General features: G+C 51.0%; 8 protein-coding genes across 8 annotated transcripts; 2 read left to right on the top strand and 6 right to left on the bottom strand.

The window, feature by feature from the left end:
• Positions 1 to 130: 130 nt before the first annotated feature.
• K460DRAFT_330432 (flavin-nucleotide-binding protein) lies at positions 131 to 1,359 on the top strand (the record flags this gene model as incomplete). Its single annotated transcript, XM_040930776.1, has 2 exons — positions 131 to 1,076; positions 1,156 to 1,359. The coding sequence occupies exons 1-2, from the start codon at positions 474 to 476 to the stop codon at positions 1,357 to 1,359; spliced, it is 807 nt and encodes a 268-aa protein (XP_040791517.1). The 5' UTR covers positions 131 to 473.
• A 174-nt stretch (positions 1,360 to 1,533) lies between these two features.
• On the bottom strand, positions 1,534 to 3,415 carry K460DRAFT_83198 (uncharacterized protein). Its single transcript, XM_040938730.1, has 4 exons — positions 3,271 to 3,415; positions 3,119 to 3,186; positions 2,765 to 3,029; positions 1,534 to 2,650 (listed from the first exon to the last, which is right to left on the bottom strand). The coding sequence occupies exons 1-4, from the start codon at positions 3,281 to 3,283 to the stop codon at positions 1,872 to 1,874; spliced, it is 1,125 nt and encodes a 374-aa protein (XP_040791516.1). The 5' UTR covers positions 3,284 to 3,415; the 3' UTR covers positions 1,534 to 1,871.
• Positions 3,416 to 3,933: 518 nt separating this feature from the next.
• Positions 3,934 to 5,417, bottom strand: K460DRAFT_277019 (IFRD domain-containing protein; the record flags this gene model as incomplete). Its single annotated transcript, XM_040928159.1, has 3 exons — positions 3,934 to 4,811; positions 4,860 to 5,134; positions 5,230 to 5,417. 3 exons carry the CDS (start codon positions 5,415 to 5,417, stop codon positions 3,934 to 3,936), a joined length of 1,341 nt encoding a protein of 446 aa, XP_040791515.1.
• Positions 5,418 to 7,596: 2,179 nt separating this feature from the next.
• K460DRAFT_83129 (uncharacterized protein) lies at positions 7,597 to 8,903 on the bottom strand. Its single transcript, XM_040938729.1, has 5 exons — positions 8,756 to 8,903; positions 8,414 to 8,606; positions 8,086 to 8,357; positions 8,006 to 8,023; positions 7,597 to 7,915 (listed from the first exon to the last, which is right to left on the bottom strand). The coding sequence occupies exons 1-5, from the start codon at positions 8,809 to 8,811 to the stop codon at positions 7,639 to 7,641; spliced, it is 816 nt and encodes a 271-aa protein (XP_040791514.1). The 5' UTR covers positions 8,812 to 8,903; the 3' UTR covers positions 7,597 to 7,638.
• Positions 8,904 to 10,215: 1,312 nt separating this feature from the next.
• On the bottom strand, positions 10,216 to 12,557 carry K460DRAFT_384917 (uncharacterized protein). The gene is made up of 3 exons (XM_040935517.1): positions 12,135 to 12,557; positions 10,488 to 12,085; positions 10,216 to 10,395 (listed from the first exon to the last, which is right to left on the bottom strand). Exons 1-3 carry the CDS (start codon positions 12,387 to 12,389, stop codon positions 10,335 to 10,337), a joined length of 1,914 nt encoding a protein of 637 aa, XP_040791513.1. The 5' UTR covers positions 12,390 to 12,557; the 3' UTR covers positions 10,216 to 10,334.
• Positions 12,558 to 12,878: 321 nt separating this feature from the next.
• Positions 12,879 to 13,748, top strand: K460DRAFT_404207 (uncharacterized protein; the record flags this gene model as incomplete). The annotated part of the gene is made up of 5 exons (XM_040936703.1): positions 12,879 to 12,885; positions 12,946 to 13,133; positions 13,186 to 13,228; positions 13,277 to 13,470; positions 13,575 to 13,748. 5 exons carry the CDS (start codon positions 12,879 to 12,881, stop codon positions 13,746 to 13,748), a joined length of 606 nt encoding a protein of 201 aa, XP_040791512.1.
• Positions 13,749 to 14,845: 1,097 nt separating this feature from the next.
• K460DRAFT_375720 (uncharacterized protein) lies at positions 14,846 to 15,988 on the bottom strand (the record flags this gene model as incomplete). Its single annotated transcript, XM_040934798.1, has 1 exon — positions 14,846 to 15,988. One exon carries the CDS (start codon positions 15,986 to 15,988, stop codon positions 14,846 to 14,848), a length of 1,143 nt encoding a protein of 380 aa, XP_040791511.1.
• A 198-nt stretch (positions 15,989 to 16,186) lies between these two features.
• Positions 16,187 to 18,167, bottom strand: K460DRAFT_304587 (isocitrate lyase and phosphorylmutase). The gene is made up of 4 exons (XM_040929982.1): positions 17,804 to 18,167; positions 17,602 to 17,757; positions 16,657 to 17,552; positions 16,187 to 16,608 (listed from the first exon to the last, which is right to left on the bottom strand). Exons 1-4 carry the CDS (start codon positions 18,005 to 18,007, stop codon positions 16,251 to 16,253), a joined length of 1,614 nt encoding a protein of 537 aa, XP_040791510.1. The 5' UTR covers positions 18,008 to 18,167; the 3' UTR covers positions 16,187 to 16,250.
• Between the last annotated feature and the right edge of the window lie 271 nt (positions 18,168 to 18,438).

Here is an 18,438-nt window from a genome sequence, read left to right as displayed (position 1 = left end):
ATAGAGGTTCGATTCTACGGATAAAAAGTCTCTGGGAAGGCATCTGGCCCTCTCTTCTCTTATCAGTCAGGCCTGACCATGTCATGTGAGAGTCTTTCCAATTGAAGCAAGTCTGAAGCTTTCCAGGACTTCAGATTGTATGAACAGTACTTGCAACAGAAGCACGCTGGATCACTTCAAGGCTCCCAAGTTCAGACACTGGGAAAGAAGGGTCGGTGTTGGTAGTCCGTCGGCCAGTCACAGCGACATGATTGTCAGTGTACGCCATGGCCGCATGTACTTTCCCCATTAGGCCAGCAACCCCACAACTGTGCATCACGTTCCCACACGCCTATCTTTCCACAAGACTAGCCACTACCAGGGATATATGATAAGCTAGCAATAGAGTTGGAAGTTTAGATGGAGCACATAAGAAGAGGGACTGCGGGGCCCCGTGGAGAGAATTCAAATTCATATCCACGCCCATAACAAGCATGGCTGAACAATCGACATATCCACAAACAGGAGAGAACAAAGTTAACCGCTACAAACACCAAGCTACTTACGACGTCGACACTATCCACGGCATAGTAAACACCACGCCCGTCCTCCACGTCTCCTTCGTCCCAGACCCCAGCATCCCAGCACCAATCGTGCTCCCCATGATCGGCCAGATAGGCCTCTACCCCAACGACTCAACATGGAACTGCTATCTACACGGCTACGTCTCCTCGCGCCTGATGAACCTCGCCTCGGCCGCCATCTCACGCGGCGAACCCGGCCTGCCCCTCTGCGTTGCCGCAACAAAAGTCGACGGCTTCGTCCTCTCGCTCACGCCCAATAGCCACAACTACAACTACCGCAGCGCCGTGATGCATGGCTTCGCGTCGATTGTCGAAGACGTCGACGAGAAGATCTGGGCCATGCGGCTGATTACGAATTCTGTCGTGCCGGAGCGCTATGAGAATACGCGGGTTCCGCCTGACGGGGCGGAAATGCAGAGTACGCGGATTTTGAAGATGCGTATTACTGGGGCGAGCGGGAAGGTGAGAGAGGGGGTGCCGGAGGATGAGAGGAAGGATCTAAAGAGGGATGATGTATGTGAAATTCAACCCCTTTTTTGTTCATGGTGGATGGACGTTAAAATACTAACTTATGCTTTTTTTCGTGCAATAGGTGCTAGATTCTGTGTGGACTGGCGTTATTCCGGTGTATGAGAAGCTAGGCGAGCCTGTACCCGGGCCCTACAATAGAGTGAAGAAGGTGCCAGATCATGTGGTTAGGTTCGTGAAGGAAGAAAACGCAATAAGGGAAACGTATGCTAGCGACGCGGCGAGGAAACCGGCGCCGCTTAAACGAGTGAAGAGGACTGAGGAGTAGAGTAGACGCTGGGTGGATTCAATTCTTCTTGACATTCTGTGTTTGGTCAGTGAGTGTTGAGTTTTCACGGATCAGCAGGAGAGAAGATAAAGCGGATTGCTACTCATAATGTCTACGTGGAAAATGCGAGAGAATAGTTGTGATGGATTAATCTCAATGCAGACACTAATGTCAATGCAGACACTAATGTCAATGCAGACACATGAACCTTGATATATATATCAGGTGAGACAGCTGGATAATTCTAATAATGTCTCTTATCCTTTGCTTTTCCCACCAGACACATCGAGAAGAAAACCAAAAACTGCCCTTGAATATAAACCTGCAGGTGCAGTGACCGTATCATATATGAACTGTTTTTATTGGTTTCTTAATGTTGTATCTGATGAAGATGAGAATCCTCCGCCGTTGCCTCCTACTCCAACTACGGATTTCGTTCTCTTATCTCACCCCACATCGTCCAGTTCCACACATGCTCCTTGATATCACCCGCTGCACCATCCTTTCAAGGCTTAGTCAAAGTTGAAAGCGTTCTTGAACGCCTTCTTCTCTTTCTCCTTCCTCGCCTGCACCCTCTTCTTCACACCTTCCAGCTCCCTCGTAATCGCCGCGTCACCCGGTGCATACTTGGCGGCCTCATTGAGATCCGCTAGGGCATCCTCCTCATTCCTCTTCCCAATCTTTGCCTGGCCGCGCCTGAAGTACGCTTTCGCCTTGTCCTTGTTCGTAATGCCCTCGATCTCAAGAGCTTTTGTCGCACTCTCGGCAGCTTCGGCGTGCTGGTTGGTCTTGTTCTGCAGAAGGGCACTGTTAGAGTACACGGAGATCTTGAGGGCGCTGAGTTGTGGCCAGAGATCCTTGGGGTCGTTGTCTAGCGGCGCGGGGTACTCGTGTAGGTAGCGAATAGCCTTTTGGTACTTCTGGAGGCCAAGGTTCAGATCACCCTTCTTGAAAGCTGCGTTACCCATGTCCTTGAGCTCAGTTGCGATCTTTAGGATCTGAGCGCCTTCCCACTCTTCTTCGGCAGACTTCTGGTCTTCGGGGTAGTCCTCGTATGGGTCGCCGGTGGCGTCTGTGACCTTCTGTACAGCTTTGTCGTAATCCTCGCCTGTGAGCTCGCCACAGTCGACGATAGTAGCATCGTGCAATGGCTTGTCACCACTCTGAGTCTTGAGGTTCTCAATCTCTCTGATAATGCTCTTGCCATTGATGACCTCGCCGAAGACAACGTGCTTCTTGTCCAAGTGTGGCGTAGGTACGGTCGTGACGAAGAATTGGGAGCCGTTGGTACCTGGTCTTGCCGTTAGCTCTACACAAATACACTAATGTGATATTTCCCATAACAACCAAAAAACTCCAGTATTCATCCCCTTCGCGTCCTCGGATTTCTTTCCAAACAACTCACCTGGCCCAGCATTGGCCATACTTAACAGAAATGGCTTGCTATGGATCTTCTCGAAGTTCTCATCCTCAAACTTCTCGCCATATATGCTCTCTCCACCAGTCCCGTTGCCCTGTGTAAAGTCACCGCCCTGTATCATGAAGCCCTTGATGACGCGGTGGAACGAGGAGCCCTTGTAGTGGAGCGGCTTGCCGGCTGAGCCCGTGCCTTTCTCGCCGGTACATAGGGCGCGGAAGTTTTCGGCAGTTTTGGGAACAATGTCGCTGTACTGGGTCGTGGGTTAGCAATGGGGTTCTGATGTTCTCATGTGGGGAGCACTCGACGTGGGCGGGTGTGTTTGGGTAGGTGTGGGCGTACCAATTCGAAGACGACGCGTCCGACGTTTTTACCGCCAACGGAGATGTCGAAGAAGACATGAGGTCGCTCTAAAGCTTGTTAACATGCTGCTGATGCCTTTCAACATAGCTCGCAAAGCTCAGGGCAAGCTTTGGGAGCATGGGTCTGCTTACTAGAGTCGGCCATGGTCGCGTAATCGAAGGTGCTGTCAGTATTGGAAAGGAAACGAGGTATAGTTTAGAAAGGCGAAAGTGCAAGAGAGGTCTCGTAGAGGGTCACAAGCTGAAGGCTATAGCTTTAATGTGGGGTGAGGCTAAAGAAAAGATCCAGGCACCTTAAGCTGCCAGAACTTTCTACAAGGCTACACGGGCACAGCTTTCTGCCGCGCCAAGCCTACTCTGCAGATGGTTGCGAGGGACCAGTCGTTTTAAGAACAAGGTAAGAAACCGGTCAGTTACGTCTACAAGCCTCGCAAGCTTTTACTTCAAGAAGACCAACTACATCAAGCGTAAACATTACAGGCACCCATGTCTTGTGTGTGAGGTGAGGGGCAACGCGGGGCTGCGCCGTGCCCAAATTCCGCAGTGTCCCACATTTATTCGTAACAAACACCACAAATAGCAAATTTCTCGAGCTTTGAAGGGTCATCCAGATGCAATTGCCATGTATCAAAAAATGCAGGTGATGATCTACTAACGACCAAAAGCAATAGGTAATTTGCAAACGCCATGCTAGACCAGGTATCCACGCTTGCCACCACAATAACCACTTTTCTGAAAACTCCGTTCATAACCCAAACCTCTTGTCATGTCTCATAAAGGAATCTGCCGCCCATTTTACCGTTTGCTAGCCATGGAGAATGGTAGAGCTGTAGACACAAGCTCATTTTGATCGTAGTGATATGTGAAGCCGCCTTGTAGTGTTCTCCGTAGCGCATTCAGCCTCTGTAACTTCCACCACTTGTCGATTCGCACTTCAAGATTACGGTTGATCCTGACCTTCATTCTGCCCGCTCCGTATGCTTTCCCGGATTCTTGATCGATTGCCGTTGAGTAGCTAGGTCCACGTGTCGGCTTTTCCACCGAGTTGCGTATATCTGCAAATGACGAGTGGAGTGTCTTGCGATCTTTCTTCGAAATCCGGCGTGTTGAGACGTTGGCGAGCTCTTCGAGGGTATGCAAAAGTTTGTCTTGTCTTCGGTAGACCTGATATCGATTGACCATCTTTGGCCCGTCCTTTGTATGCTCTGGATCGTCGGGATCCTGATCGTCCGCAACCTGTTCATCCTCTTCTTGGATGGTGAAGGATTTCTCGTACAGCAGAGCTATGTTCTCGCCCGCAGCTATCTGCACACTAGCATCGGCACTTTCCAGTTGTTCCACAAAGGCTTCGATGGCCGCCTCGGTCTCATTCTCCAAATCCTCAATTTCCGTCGCGAGGAGACCCCACTCTTCAAGTGCGGCAACGACCACATTGCCTTCATCTTGCGCATTGACGGAAGCGCCATCTGTCTCGATGATGGCGAGGAATAGAGTCATGATGTCTAGGATGTCGTCCTCGCCCGCTCCGCCGAAGAAGGCAGCCACACCGAGAGCGTGAATCGCATTGACCTGTATCTCGACAGACTCGGATGATTCTATCGATCGCCTGAGCTGGTCGGCAACATCGTCGTATATGATGTCGGAGTCGAGGGTCACTACGGTGACGGTGAGGGCTACGAGAGATTAGCTTAGGCGCAACTGTTTTAGCATGGGCAGCGTACCTTTGAGGGCTGCTACGGCCTCACGCTCAGTCGTCTCCTGTCTGATGCTCCTAAGCATCGACGGCACCAGCTCGTGCACATGTCCCTCGACTACATCCTTTGCATATCGCGCCATGAGTATACGCGCGTAGGCGATTAGACTATCGGCGCGCCCTTCGGTGCTGCTGCGCTTGAGGTTGGTGATCTGCTCAATGCGGACATTGAGCTCCGCCTTCCACGCGTCTTCGGGAACGTCGACATCTTCGCCGTTGAGAATCTCGTCGATGGAGTTTGTGCTGGTGGTGAGCGATACGTCAGCGCGCAACTCGGGTCAGACGATGATGACGTCATGGGCAAGATGACAGTGGTGGTGAGAAAGGTCAGAACTCACCTCCAGGCTGTGCCGTCGCTAAGATCGCCCTCGTCATCGTCTGAGACCTGCCGACTGGGGTTGCGACTAGCAGCGCGCGACTGCGCGGGCGAGTTGGCTGCGGACGAGGCAGTAGATACGACGCGTGAGCGGGCTTTGCGCGACACTGTCTTGTGGCTCTCAAGGGCCTGTCTGCGGAGGTCGCGCATCGTGAAGGGTAGGCTTGGGATATGCAGGTGCTAGAATAGGGGTTCCTTTATACTAGGCCGGCTGCGCTTCTGCAGGGCTGGGGCTGTTATGAGCTGGCGGGCCTACACGGTCTGGTGAATTGCGGGGAACCGGGGTTTTTAAAAAAGATGCAGTTATTGCAAAGGTAACGCGTCGGTATACTCAGTCGAAAAGGTAGCTATGTGAAGTTTGAAAGACATGAGTCAGAGCCACAGGCAACAGCGTTAGGGTTTGTGGTGGAGGAAATAGCGGAGGACGTATTGTGTGCAACGAAGGAATCGTCGGCGTCGGTCAGGTAGAGATGCCTAGGTGGTGTGAACCAACAAACGAGTCTTCCCCCTCCCGGCTTTGTGGCTGTGGCTGCCCAATATGCGCTAACCGAGACCAACAGACGTCATTGAAACTTCAAATATATTTGTGAACTGGATGCGCACATGATGGCGAAAATCGGCTAGCTTGTATGTGAGGGTTGAACAGTATATTGAACTTCTTCCCCTTCACTCGTGGACCGGGGCTTGGCAAGGATTGACACGGAAAAATATAAGCTGGATGACGATGGCTGTGGTTGGCCGCTTCTCTACTCGAATCAGCGTTGCTGCTCTACTTAGGGAGGTACTCTGAACTACCTAGATAGAGGTAGGATTGCTTCTCCACTCCAACCAACTAATTGTAGGGTCGCGTCTCTACACCAGTCCACGATCGCAAGGCAAGTCCAACATTACCTGCAGCGTGCTAAACTTCGGATCCGAAGCGCTGACTCCACAATATAACTTTCAACGTTCCAACACAAAATTAGTCCGCGTTGGGACAAGTGCATGGGGGCTACTTTCAGCTCCCTAGCTCTCCACTTATTAGTCGTACCATCCATCTAGTTCTCTTGGACACTATCGGCAACAGCCGGGGAAATGCATTACAGAATCCAACAAAGCCATGATGATATGACCCCCATGATAAGATTGTACGATGTGGGGAATCAGACTACGTTTCACCGCCAAGCCAAAAACAAGTGATCTATATATACCCTAACCCACTCGCCCAGCCTTATAGGATTCTCAGCCTTGTCTTGGCGTAACCATGAGTTGCAAATTCAGGGCCGGGTTTACACCTCTAGTGATCCAAGACAGGATTGCGGCACCAGCACGCCTGAACATGCTCATGGTAGCGTGGGGAACACGCCCGATGCTTTGTGGATCTATTTGAAGCGTAAACATCAGCTCATTGGATCGGACGGTCGAGGTCTTGGAAAAGAATCGGGCCGGGGGATATAGCGCAACCAGGTAGGGGTTTACATTACGCTTGTACGTACACACTGAAGTGCACGTGTGTCGTTTTCCCTCCCATCCCGACCCGTAAATATAGAATAACGGTCGAGGCTCGCCGGCACGCCTTATATCGGCCGACTATTGCTGGAATGCGCGCACTTGAGCCCCCATCTTGTCTTTGAGATCGAACAAGAAGTGAGCCTCCACCGGCCGGAATACAAGCCTGGAGACAATCTCCAAAATAGACGCAGTCGTGGATGGTGTTCTTCCCCTAATGCGGCAACTGATTCGAGATAAGCGCGGCAACTTGGCATCATCTGCGAGTCATGTCTGTGCATCAATTACACTAAGACCGGGAATATTGTGGAGAAGTGTATGCAGGTTTGTTGCTCTAATGTACCTGTGTGTTCTAGTTGAATAATAATGCGGTAAGGAAAAAGTGAATGATAGCCACTACCAGGGCATACTCCACGCGCCTCAATCTACCCTAACGCTATGCAGAATATCAAACGAAAGAAATGCTATGCCAATGCAGAAACGACAGAAAGAGAAAATAAACCTAGTCAGACAAGGTCCCAGGGTCAAGATCTCCGCTATGCACATGTCGTTGGGCTGGAGCCGTTGGATGATCTCCGAACGAGAGTAATGCATCTGCGAGCTATATGCCCGAAAGGTCTAGGTCACCGGCTCCACCTTCACTTCCAGGTCATCTTCCCTCCGGCCTCTCATGCTCTTGTTGCTCTTGCTGCTCTCGTTGCATCATATGTGTACGTAACTCCTGTGACCTATTGCTTATCCGGCTGATTCCACCAATCCTCGCTCCTCTTCTCAGTGGCTTGATCACTCTGCCCTTGTGATCAGACCTGCTTGCTCCACTGCTACTCCCACTATGACCCCTGCATCCACATCAACCCTCCTCATTTTCTTGCCCATGTCTTACTCACTGATTCTGGAATCCTTCGGGAAACCCGAATGGGAATGCAGATCTCTCACCGGGACGCCTCTTCGGAATGTCGATGTGATGAAAATTGCGCAAGTGTTCGATGAGGTGGTCTCGTCGTGTGAAACCCTTGTTGCCTACACGGTTGCAATGGGGTACAGTACAGGGGTACTCTGGAGTGCCCACGCCATGGACGGTCGACTGATGGCGCTGGAGGTCGGCGAGGCGGGTGAAGTTTGCGGCGGAGGTGCACGAGGGAATGTCGCATGTCCATGTTCTATAGGATGGTTAGTCTGTGTATTGGCGTGGCTTTTGAAGACGCTGTGTAAACAACTTGTACGTGGGAAGCTTGTGTTGGTAGAATCACCTTGTGCTACTATTACTCCTGTTGTATGCGTTAGTTCCTTGCTGATTTATAGAGTGGGTTATAAGAAGAAGGTTACTCACCTTGTAGGTCCTTGAGAGGTGGGCAATTCAAGGTTATCCGCCTGTCCTTGCCAATGCGCAGTGTCATATGGAAGTTCCGCTACTGCCGGCTGATAGCTGGTATGAGCAACAGTGACGGGCTGAGTATAGTAGTCTGCGATAACATGGTACGGCTGCGGTGGGTAACATTGGTATTGTGCGAAGTATTGATTAATCTGTGTTTGCGTGTACTGAGGTACCGTTGATGGGTAGGCCGGAGCGTATGAGTAGTTGTCTGGGTCAGAAGACGAGTACTGTGCTAGCGTGTAAGTAGATTGACATGAAGAGGAGACCATCGTCGAGATCTTACACTGTGACCAGACATGTCGCGCGAAAAGGCTTCGTGTTTTGGGCGTATGGCTTTCTTCGCGCGGGTAGTGCCTGATGCTAGAAACGGGCGGTAGGCGGGTGTTGCAGGTGGAACTGTGCGAAGCTTGTGGGACTTTATGGTTCTTCGAGTTGTAGCTAGTCTTCTGCGCGGGAGCTGAAGGTGTTCAAGAGTGCTACTAAGTCAGTATTGGACGCGCTATTTCTGTTTAGAGTCTCTCTCTCAAGGCGTGCTGTCTATCCTTATAATAATATAAGAGACCTCGACTGCAGTTGGCCGCTCACTGCGACCCCATTCTTAGCATGATGGAAGCTGTGAACTTACAAAGAACAGGCATTGGTATGCCCGAAGGAGCCATAGGATTCGTTTTGTGCCAGCATGATGTTCAGCAAATGGGCGATATGGCACACGGATTCAATTTTCCTGGGGCTGGGCGCGTGTCTCTAGCGTAATACTGGAGGGCGGTGTTCGTCTATTACGCCAGAGGTCAAGAAAGAAGCTTGATGACTAAGAGTTGAGTTGGCGAGTAATGGCGTTGCTACAGCCTTATCGGCGATTTGGTCCTCTACAGTTGGATTATCGGTTTAAAGCTGACGTTTGACATCCGGGCGAAAGTGGGAGAATGAGAGCAAAGTGGCGTGCGGCAGAGTTTGGGCCACCGTCCAATTTGGCATAGAGATGTTGTGAGAACGAGGCGGTGACCATGGGTTGCCGGAAAGAGAGGGACCTGTGAATGGGACGTTGTTAGATCTGTCGATCCGTGCACCATTCCTCCCGTCTTTATACGACTAGCCGGATAGAACCTTATTTAGATGCATTTCATTCGTTAGAGCAGTTCGTAAGGCAGTAAAGCCGTAATACTACACCGTCCGTCTCTGCGTCCCTGACAGTAGTGGCGCTTTCAAGACTAAGTGGGCCGCTGTTGTACCGATGACTAGGACGCGGGACGACCGCGGACCACCCTGTAACTTGGTCTGTCTGGCTCGTAGTTGCCTACACTTTCCCCGGAGTCTCTCCGCTACCTAGTTGCGCAACGTGCGATGCAAATTAAGAGTTGAGTAGCGGAGGTTTGCTGCATACGAAACGCATCTTGTACCCTACGATCGGATAGGGAGAACCTTTTAGTGCCCATGTTTTTTCCACGAGGGGTGCCCAGAGGCCTGAGTGTACGGTCAAAACCCCAGCAACAAAGAGCAGAGACCCTTGTGGTTAGCCTGATAGTGGGATTACCTGTCATCAAACGCCCGATGTGCGCATTTGTATTCTATCTGCATTTCTGCCCGCGGAAATAATAGTCTTGGCCATGTGTTCCCCACAAGCGAGGTGTAGCTGTCGCGGGATGATTGATGCTGTAACCGCCTGCTGGAGACGACGCTTGACTGAGGTCGGTCGGGTCGATCGGGGCGTCAAGGACGAGTCGGTTGGGCGCAACGACGCTACCTAGGTACAGTAGACGTTACGGAACCTTGGAACGAAGTCTCTCGCTAGTACTAGCTCGGGCACACGACTGGGGGCGGAAGGAGCTAATCCGTCGCCCGATCAATGGAGCGAAAGCACGGCCTTCAGCCACCTTATGTAAGAATACGCCCGGCGCGTGGACAGGTGCAATTTGACTGTTCAACTGATGAGATGGCGGGACTATGCACTAGATTGATGAGCCTCAATATGTCATCCTTGCACGCTTGTCTCACCGTAACCTGCTATGCGCATGCTATATGGAGTCGTTCCCAGTGCGTATTAGTCAGGGAGTAAACTCGTTCCAGAGGGGGGGGGGGGGCGCTTTGGTTTCGAAGAGCACAAAATCTGCCCATGAAGGGACCATTCCAGGACTACCTAATACTTGATACAGAATGTAACTATCACAGCCGAGAAGGGCCTTCAGCAAGAGAGGACGTTATGACGCTCATAGTTCGTCTTCCAGGAACTTGTAAGCGAACCGAAAATCCGCTTTCCGTCGATTCATCCTAGAAATTGTCAGATCAACTGTATGACGTGCGGGAATAGAGTAGCAGGCCTCCCCTACGCGGAGAGGCCGGCAACGAAATCGAGTGCTTACCATGTGCTTTCGTAGTCAAAGAACCTGTACGTTCCCTGCTCGTAGTCTTCGGTGATCGCTTTTGGCTCCTCGTGGCGTTGGAACCATGTTTGATACTGTTTGTGAAATCTCCAACTCTGCGACTTCAGTGCTTTCGCCGCAAGATATTGCTGATATGTACCTTGGCGGTAATAGAACGCATAAAAGAGGGCATCAGTCTCGATCCGGGAGTACAGGCGAGGATCGTCGAAAATAGGCAACGGTTCCTGCGGGTAGTGTGAAGGCGTGAACGGGTAGGGGTTTTGTGGGCGGTAATGACGCGGTGCCTCGGTGTCCGCAGAATCCGGTGCAGTAGCCATGGATGTTGCAAGCATACGTTCATCCGGAGGTTTTGATACCGACGCATTTATGTCATTCTTGGTCGCCTCGAATGAATCTAGCAGGTCCTGTAAACTCGAAGGTAGGTGGTAGACCGACTCCTCGTCTTCGTCCTCAGCATGTGATTCACCATTTGTCAAAGGCGGCGTAGCAGCTTGTGATTCCTCTTCCTCTACACGCTCGGGAGCCGGCGTTCTTCTGCTAGCCTTTGTGGCATCGTCAGACGAAGCAGCACGCGAAAGAGTCTCATTTTCCAAAGCAGGTGTAGCCGGTATACTTGCTGATGGGGCAGGCGATTTCGAGGTCGGTGCTTGCTGTATAGACTCGCCTGGTGGCTGCGCACGTGACGCCGGCTGCGGGTGTGAAGTCGCCGGTGACGCGGTTGCACTTGTCCGTACACCAGTTGGAGCCAGTCCAGACTGTGTTGTGGCAGCTCCCGGTGGTGGCGGTAGCGGTGCAATGCCTACTCCGTTCTTATCGCTTGCTGCTGCTGCCGCCGCCGCCGAGGCATACTTCAATGGTTCCCCTGGCGTTCGCGTTGGTAATGGAGCAGGTTTCATGGAGCTTGCTGTAGCATTTGAGACACCAGGTAACGGCGTATGTAATGTCGCTAATGCTGGTAAAGGCGATTTCATTTGCGTGGATGGCCGTCTTGTACTGGACTGTACTGCTTCTGTAGACTTTGCTTTTGGCGCCGATGGTCTCCCTTCTGTCTCCGGCGTGTCGTCTGCTATTGACTGTGCATCCTGCGATGATACGCCTTCTAATTCGTTGCCCAAGCCAAAGATAGCCTCCTCTTCTTGTAGATTGAATTCGTCGTATATTGTGTCGTCGTCCATGAAGTCAGCGTCTTGATTGCTGTCGACATAATATCTGATGCTTTCCTCGATCTCCTTGACCTGGTCCGTCTCCACGTTGCCATTTTCTAGCGCTCGTTGTAGTAGGTCTAGTTTCCCTTGATGCCACTTGTGTCGCTCAGTTGCCTCTTCGAGCTCTGCTACCCGCTCAGCTTTTGCATTGTCTGCCTTCTTTCCCTTCTTCATGTTAACCTGCATTGCCTCGACTTCGGCCTCAATTGTCTCTATTTGTCGCTCTAGCTCTTCGTTCATTTGCACCAGGAAATCAACCATCTCCATCTTTTCCTTGTCTTTTGGGTCGATTTTTGAGGCTAATTGCAGGCCTTCTTTGGAGTATGCCTTCGTTTTCATCTCCTTCTCGACCGCCTTGAACCGTTCCATTTGCTGCCAAGCATCAGTACACTATCACTTGAGGGGACGACGATTACCCTACGGTCTCGATGAGCTTCCTATGGTCCAGTAAAGGCTTCTTGTCCTTGATCTCGCCCATGGCCGCCCATGTCTTGATCTGGTCTCGCGACCGTTGCAGCTTTTTAATTTCCTTCTTCAGCTGGTCTTCCAGCTTCTCTTTCTGTGAAGGGTTGCCCGTCTGCATGATCTTCTCATATATACTCTCGAAGGTCGCGACGCCCTCGGCGACCTTCTTGAAGCATTTGTCGATCTCCTGCTGGAGCTTGCGAGCTGCCATTGTGTGGGAGTAGCCTCGTCGTGAGGGCTTGCGTGTGGTTGGTGTGGGCTAGTGTGCTAGTCGAGTCGTTCGGGGTGAGGGAGACGGCTCGACGGTCGGCTCGCGCGAGTGCGTATGCTCGGTCGCAAATGGGCGGGGGACTGTTTGTCGTCGGGTTGACGAACACGGAGGTCGAATGCGTATCGCAAAGCCTAGCGCGATCACGGCCAAGGCTGCGCATCATTGGTGCGCTAGCGCCGGATCAGGAGTAGCCGTTCTTTTTCACGCCTGCCCCACGCACGCGTCAACGTTTCGTAAGCGCGTTTCTTCTTCAAACTCGAGATTCGTCTCGTTGATGCTCAGACAACCACAGCACAAAGCAAAGATGGCTACCCTTGTCGCTCTTCCCTAGCCGTGTCCTGCAGCTCTCCACGATAAAAGCATATTGTTGGCTACTCACTTGCCTCCTTCCCTCATCTCCGCATCAACCCGTCCAGCCACCCCGCCACAATGAGGAGTACGTACCATCCCGCTATACGAGCATTAGTACCCAAACATCAGTATTGACAACACATAGCGGTACTGCAGCGGGTCAAGTCCGCCTCGGTCACTGTCGACGGACAGCTCATATCGTCCATTGGCAAGGGCCTACTGGTGCTGGCCGCAATCTCCAAAGATGACACTGAAAAAGATGTCACGTCGATGGCCAGCAAGATACTGAAGGCAAAGCTATGGGATGACGATACCAAAGAACCGCCAGGTCGCGTGAGTGCTTATCTCTTCACCCGTTTATGAGCGACCCATTGACACTCGAAAGTGGAAGTGCGGCGTGCAAGATGTTGAAGGCGAAATTCTTTGCGGTATGTCCTCATCAGAGCCTAGAATGAAATGAACACTGAACAACGCAGTCTCTCAGTTCACATTACTCGCATCAATGAAGAAGGGAAACCGGCCAGACTTCCATCTCTCAGCAAGCGGCGTCAAGGCTAAGACGCTCTATCAAGCTTTCTTCAAGGAAGTGGGAGAGTTGTATGAAACCGACAAGGTCAAGGACGGGCTATTTGCAGCCAATATGGATGTTGCTCTGATCAACGACGGGCCGGTAGGTTTGGACTATACCTGCCTGGACAGTGAGGTATAGCGTCAGCATTGCTTTCTCTGGTGCGCTTACTTCACCCAAGCCTACTTACTAACGACTATATCCAGGTCACCATCCAGCTTGATACCAACCCACCGAAAATGGAGGATCCGACCTCACTTGGCCCCGGCTTTACTAGCCCAAATGGGAGCAGTTCACAAACGATTGACGTGAACGACCTCGTCAACAACATGACTCGGATTACAAAAGAATTCCAAATCCCGGCAGAGCTTCTTGAATAGAGTAGTGGCCCCGTTCGTTGCAATGTTTCCGGAGTGTCCCTTTCTTCGTCAATACGCCGACCTAGAATTGGTTCATTCTACTTTTGGGTCGTCTCCATTTGACTCAAATACACATCTCCACGTCAGATATCGGATCTAGGATTCAAGAAGGCTTCTAAAGCTCTGCTAAGCATATATGGAGGTCAACACCAGCGCAATCTACATTTTCGACCCAATCTTTGGGGATGGTAGAGCCTTTAGTTGAATCGGCCAGTGATCGATTTTGGGACCCTCCATCAGTCCAAATTCCACCGCTAGGAACACAGTCATCGATTAAAATGGCATTGGCAATCCATCATCTGTCTAGACCAGGCTCACCGATCACGCCTAAATGCATATCCAACAGCTGCCATGCTTATGTCATACAACCAAGCAGCAAATACATAAGATGCTTGGTTACGCATAACCCATCGTAAATCGTCATCTGGATCGTTCTCAGTCGGAGCCTGCGCCGACGCGTTGCTTACATAAAATGTGGCACAGTCGAAAGAGTTTTAGGCCAAGGCGCAGCGAATTTCTTACCGGGTGAACTTTCGAGGGTACAATAATTACATGACACAAATAAAATTAGAACTCATGTCTCCCTATCGAACCTCAATTCAGCCCAGATCGGACTGAATACCTCTTCCGGTTAGCTTATTCTCAAGGAAAAAAACTCGATATCGGCGAACGTTGGAACTGGAGCTGCGGGACGTTTGTATTTTGGTCAACGCAAAGGGGCTAATCCCTTAGCGAAATACCTGAAGAGACCCTAGATTGACAGGACCTATATTTGGTAGATGAGTCATGATCGTAATGGGTGAAATGAACAACCGGCCAAAATGATTCACCACACGGCCAATGACCTTCGAAACAATGTAGCTCAACTTTTCTGTTACATTGTCTGTTAAAATACACCTGCCACCGAAATGCAGCGAGCTACTTGCCAAAAACGGACCCCGATTCTCTTCTAAGATGAGGTTCCAAGACACATCAGTGCTTTCACTATTCAACCCGGTTGCATATCATCAATGGGCGCCTCGCAAGGGCTAACCCCAACAACAGTCAATCATTCCAGGCTATTCCTTCCGTGCATACCAAAACAAATTCTGCGCCCACGCGTGGATTGCATTTTCACCAGCAACTTCCGGATCAGCATCGACAGCCTCGCTACCAAGCCACTCTGCAGCGTACAACTCCAACATTTTGCCCACGCGCGGCGTCCATTGATCGAGGCCCATCGTCTTCCCCTGCTTGTGCCACGGATGCTCCCAAATCTCATAGCATAGGAGAGCCGCCGGTCCGCTAGGGAAGCATATGTCTGCTGCAATCTCATAGATAGGCACGAAAACGGGAATACCGATTGCGATGATTAGCGTAGATGGGGTGATAGAGAGGTATTGGTGTGGGTCTGAGACGATGGTTATAGGTGGGGAAAGGCGGGAGAGGATGCTCAACGCATTGAAGTTGTACGAGGGGTCGTGAGCGACGATTGGAATGGGGGTCTGCGACGAGGGCGATGGTGCTGAAGAGGCATAGTAGCGCTGGGAGAGGTACTTTGAGATCGCGCACGCAAGGAGGTGCTGTGTGCAGCGGCGATCGCTTACTGTTTCTGCATAGTTGCCCATGTCATCGTATCGGAAAGGAGTACCCAGAGCCATACATACGATGTTTTCAATCCTGACTTGCAGGTTGTCTAGACGCTGTCGTACGCCGGCCCAGAACGGACTCGCTAGTAGAGCTGCTTCGTAGCCTTCGATCAGCTTTAGCTCGGGTGGATCTGGCATGCTAGCCACGTGCTTTCGAAGCGGATGATCTGGATCATTAGGCTTGAACGTCGGAGTCGCACTAAATATAGTTTTCTCGTTGTTACTACCAATATAGTACGGACGGTGCGGTGCGACCGTGTTACCTCCCTCAGCCAGAGTGAATGTATTCACCCAGTACATATAACTGACTGGCAGAGAAATCTGGCCTACTCTTGCCCCGGCACCAAGTACGAGCGATGCATCGGATAACTGGTTTGCAGTCCGGCTGACTCCTTCACGAGCTTGCTCGACATCGTTAGCCGCTTGTTCGATCAACGCGCGAGTAAAAATGGGTCTACCCATTGTTTCTTCGAAGCCCTTGGCATCCACGAAGGCAGACTCGTCGAGTTCAATGATCTCAAGCTCCTTCTGGTCCTTGATTTGTTGCGAGAATTTGCTGCGCGGTTGTGACATGGTGTTCTGATATCGGATTGAGGTTTGTGACTTATGGCTAAGATAGTTTCGTAGGAAAGATCTGACTGTTGATCCTTTGGCAGGATCATCGTTGCAGTAGTGAATAGAGATTTGAGATCCGAGATCGTGCAGTCACTATGCGCGGTGAAAGCGAGTTTGAGCACCAAGTGCAGCTACATTATGAAATATGAAAGTAAGGTTGCATTGCGATGCGTTAGAACCATATTTCATGTCTGCGTACCTACGATACCTAGATTTTATTTCATTTGAACTGATCCTCCGTAACACCCTTACCCATAGCCGCTGTCGAGCTAACACCGCCAGAGACCATCTTCAGCATGTTATCTACATAATTAGCTCCACTCCACTTTTGATGTGTAAGCACATCGACTTTGTTCTCCGCTTCCGGCTCTTGGATAATTTCGCCATAAGCACGCATGCCCTGCTTGGCATACGCCTTGGAGAAGGTGTCGGCCATAAGAGCGCTTTGGTGCAGTCCGGCGAGGGTGATGAATTGCCAGCAGTAACCGAGCTTAGCGAGACGTTGGATGTAAGTCTCTTGTTCCTCCCGAGGCATGGCGGCTTTCCAGTTGAATGAGGGTGAGAGGTTATAGGCCAGTCTGTCAAATGTTAGCTGCGGAGTGAAAGCGTAGGGAGTAATGTCTTACTTTTGCTCAGGCCACACAGCGTGAACCCCATCAGCAAACTCCTTGGCCTGGGCATAGTCTGGAAGTTTCGACTCCATCCATATCATGTCGCAGTACGGCGCATACGCGATGGCACGGTTGACTGCGCATTGGCAGCCACCTTGATACCTGTAGTATCCTTCACGGGTTCTTGCAGCTTCCCAGTTGAAGTAGACATCCACACCGGTCAAGCCTGACGCAATAGCACGTGCCTCTGCGTTACTCTTGCCCTTGCTCTTCTCCAGAAATTCGTTAATGAGATTTTGCTTGTTGACATGTACGCCAGCATTGATGGTGTCGATCACAGCCTCGTGGTAAAGTTTCAAGTTGGCCTCCTTTGTCCAGGCATCTTCAATTGCCTGAAGTTCGTTGCCATTTTTGCCAGCTTGCTCCGCGGTGTACATGAGCTCGCTAAGCGGTTGAAGCGCAGGGTTAGTGCAACCCAGAATGTAGTGGTGATCGCGCGGATCAACACTAGATGTGATGAGGGTTGCAGCTTCAGAGTCAGTACGGGCAACAGCTAGGAGATCTGTGCCCATGATATCTGCCTGGGCTCGAATAGCGACCAAACGATTGATGTGCTCGCTGATTGGAACCAACACCTTTCCGGCCATATGTCCGCATTTCTTCGTCCCCGGTGCCTGGTCTTCGATATGAATACCGGCAGCGCCCTTCTCGATGAACAGCTTTGTGAGCTTCATGATAGCCGTGAGACCTCCATGTCCAGTGTCTGCATCGGCGATAATCGGTCGTAGGAAATCGGTGTTGGCAAGCTTCGCGCGCTCAGCTTTCGGTGTGGTTACGCGTTCTTCACGCTGCTTTCGGTCGTGGAAGAGCTGTGCCATGAAAAGGTGTCCGACTTTGTTTGGTACGGTAGTCTCGTGAAAGTCAGCCTCGTATTCCCTAGGGTGAAGAATGTTGCCTTACGTAGGGGTAATCTGCTAGATCTGGGCCAGGCTCGTCGGTTGAAGAAGCTGTTGACGAACATTGCCAGCCAGAGACGTATACTGTATCCAAGTACTTCGCCATCTGTGTGACCATAACGGGGTCAAGGCAGCCGTACGTATAGCTCACATCGTTATTCTGAGCCGTTGTCAGAGTCTTTCAAGATTCGAAGAAGGCTTCATACCTTGAAACGTCCCTCTACAATGTTCCATAGCTTCTTTGATTGGCTGTTGCTGGGGTATGTAATATTCAGATTGCCCCTCTTGGCAACAATCTGCTCGGCAGTGAACGTTCTCCTCGTGTATCTCCATCTTGAATCGGTCCACCACTGCTTGACCTCCTCAACTTCCTTCTGGAATTGTGCTTCCTCGGCATCAATATTCGACATTGTGAAGAATGTTCAGAGATAAAAAGATGACGTGTAAAATCGAAAGTAAGCAACAAGAGCGTAAGATGTCTTCTCGATGCGTCGTGTATGTACAAAGAGCAGAAGCAAAGAGGGGAGATTTCTTTGATGAATGATAAGCGACGATGTCAACGAAGCAGCCTCGGAACTTAGTAACCAGTTTCACGAGCTTGACCAGGGAAACTTAGTCTTAAGTATAGCTTCATATTCAAGGTTAGCTAGCTTGCAACCCCCAGCTTTCACGTTCCAGTCATAAAACTCGGGATGAGCCGGCTGAGCGCACCATTGGACCGACAGCAGCACCCGAGGAAGCTGGCAGGAAGCTGTAGCGGCCTATTCGCGGAATGCTCAGCTAGACCGTTGTTCCAGCTACCCTCGGCCCAAAGGGAACTGACGTTTTGCAAACGTGACTG

Source organism: Cucurbitaria berberidis (genome assembly GCF_010015615.1).
Source record: "Cucurbitaria berberidis CBS 394.84 unplaced genomic scaffold K460scaffold_2, whole genome shotgun sequence".
NCBI classification, from domain to species: Eukaryota; Fungi; Ascomycota; class Dothideomycetes; order Pleosporales; family Cucurbitariaceae; genus Cucurbitaria; species Cucurbitaria berberidis.
The sequence above is the reverse complement of the archived record's forward strand: the minus strand, read 5'-3'. Positions and strand labels throughout refer to the sequence as shown.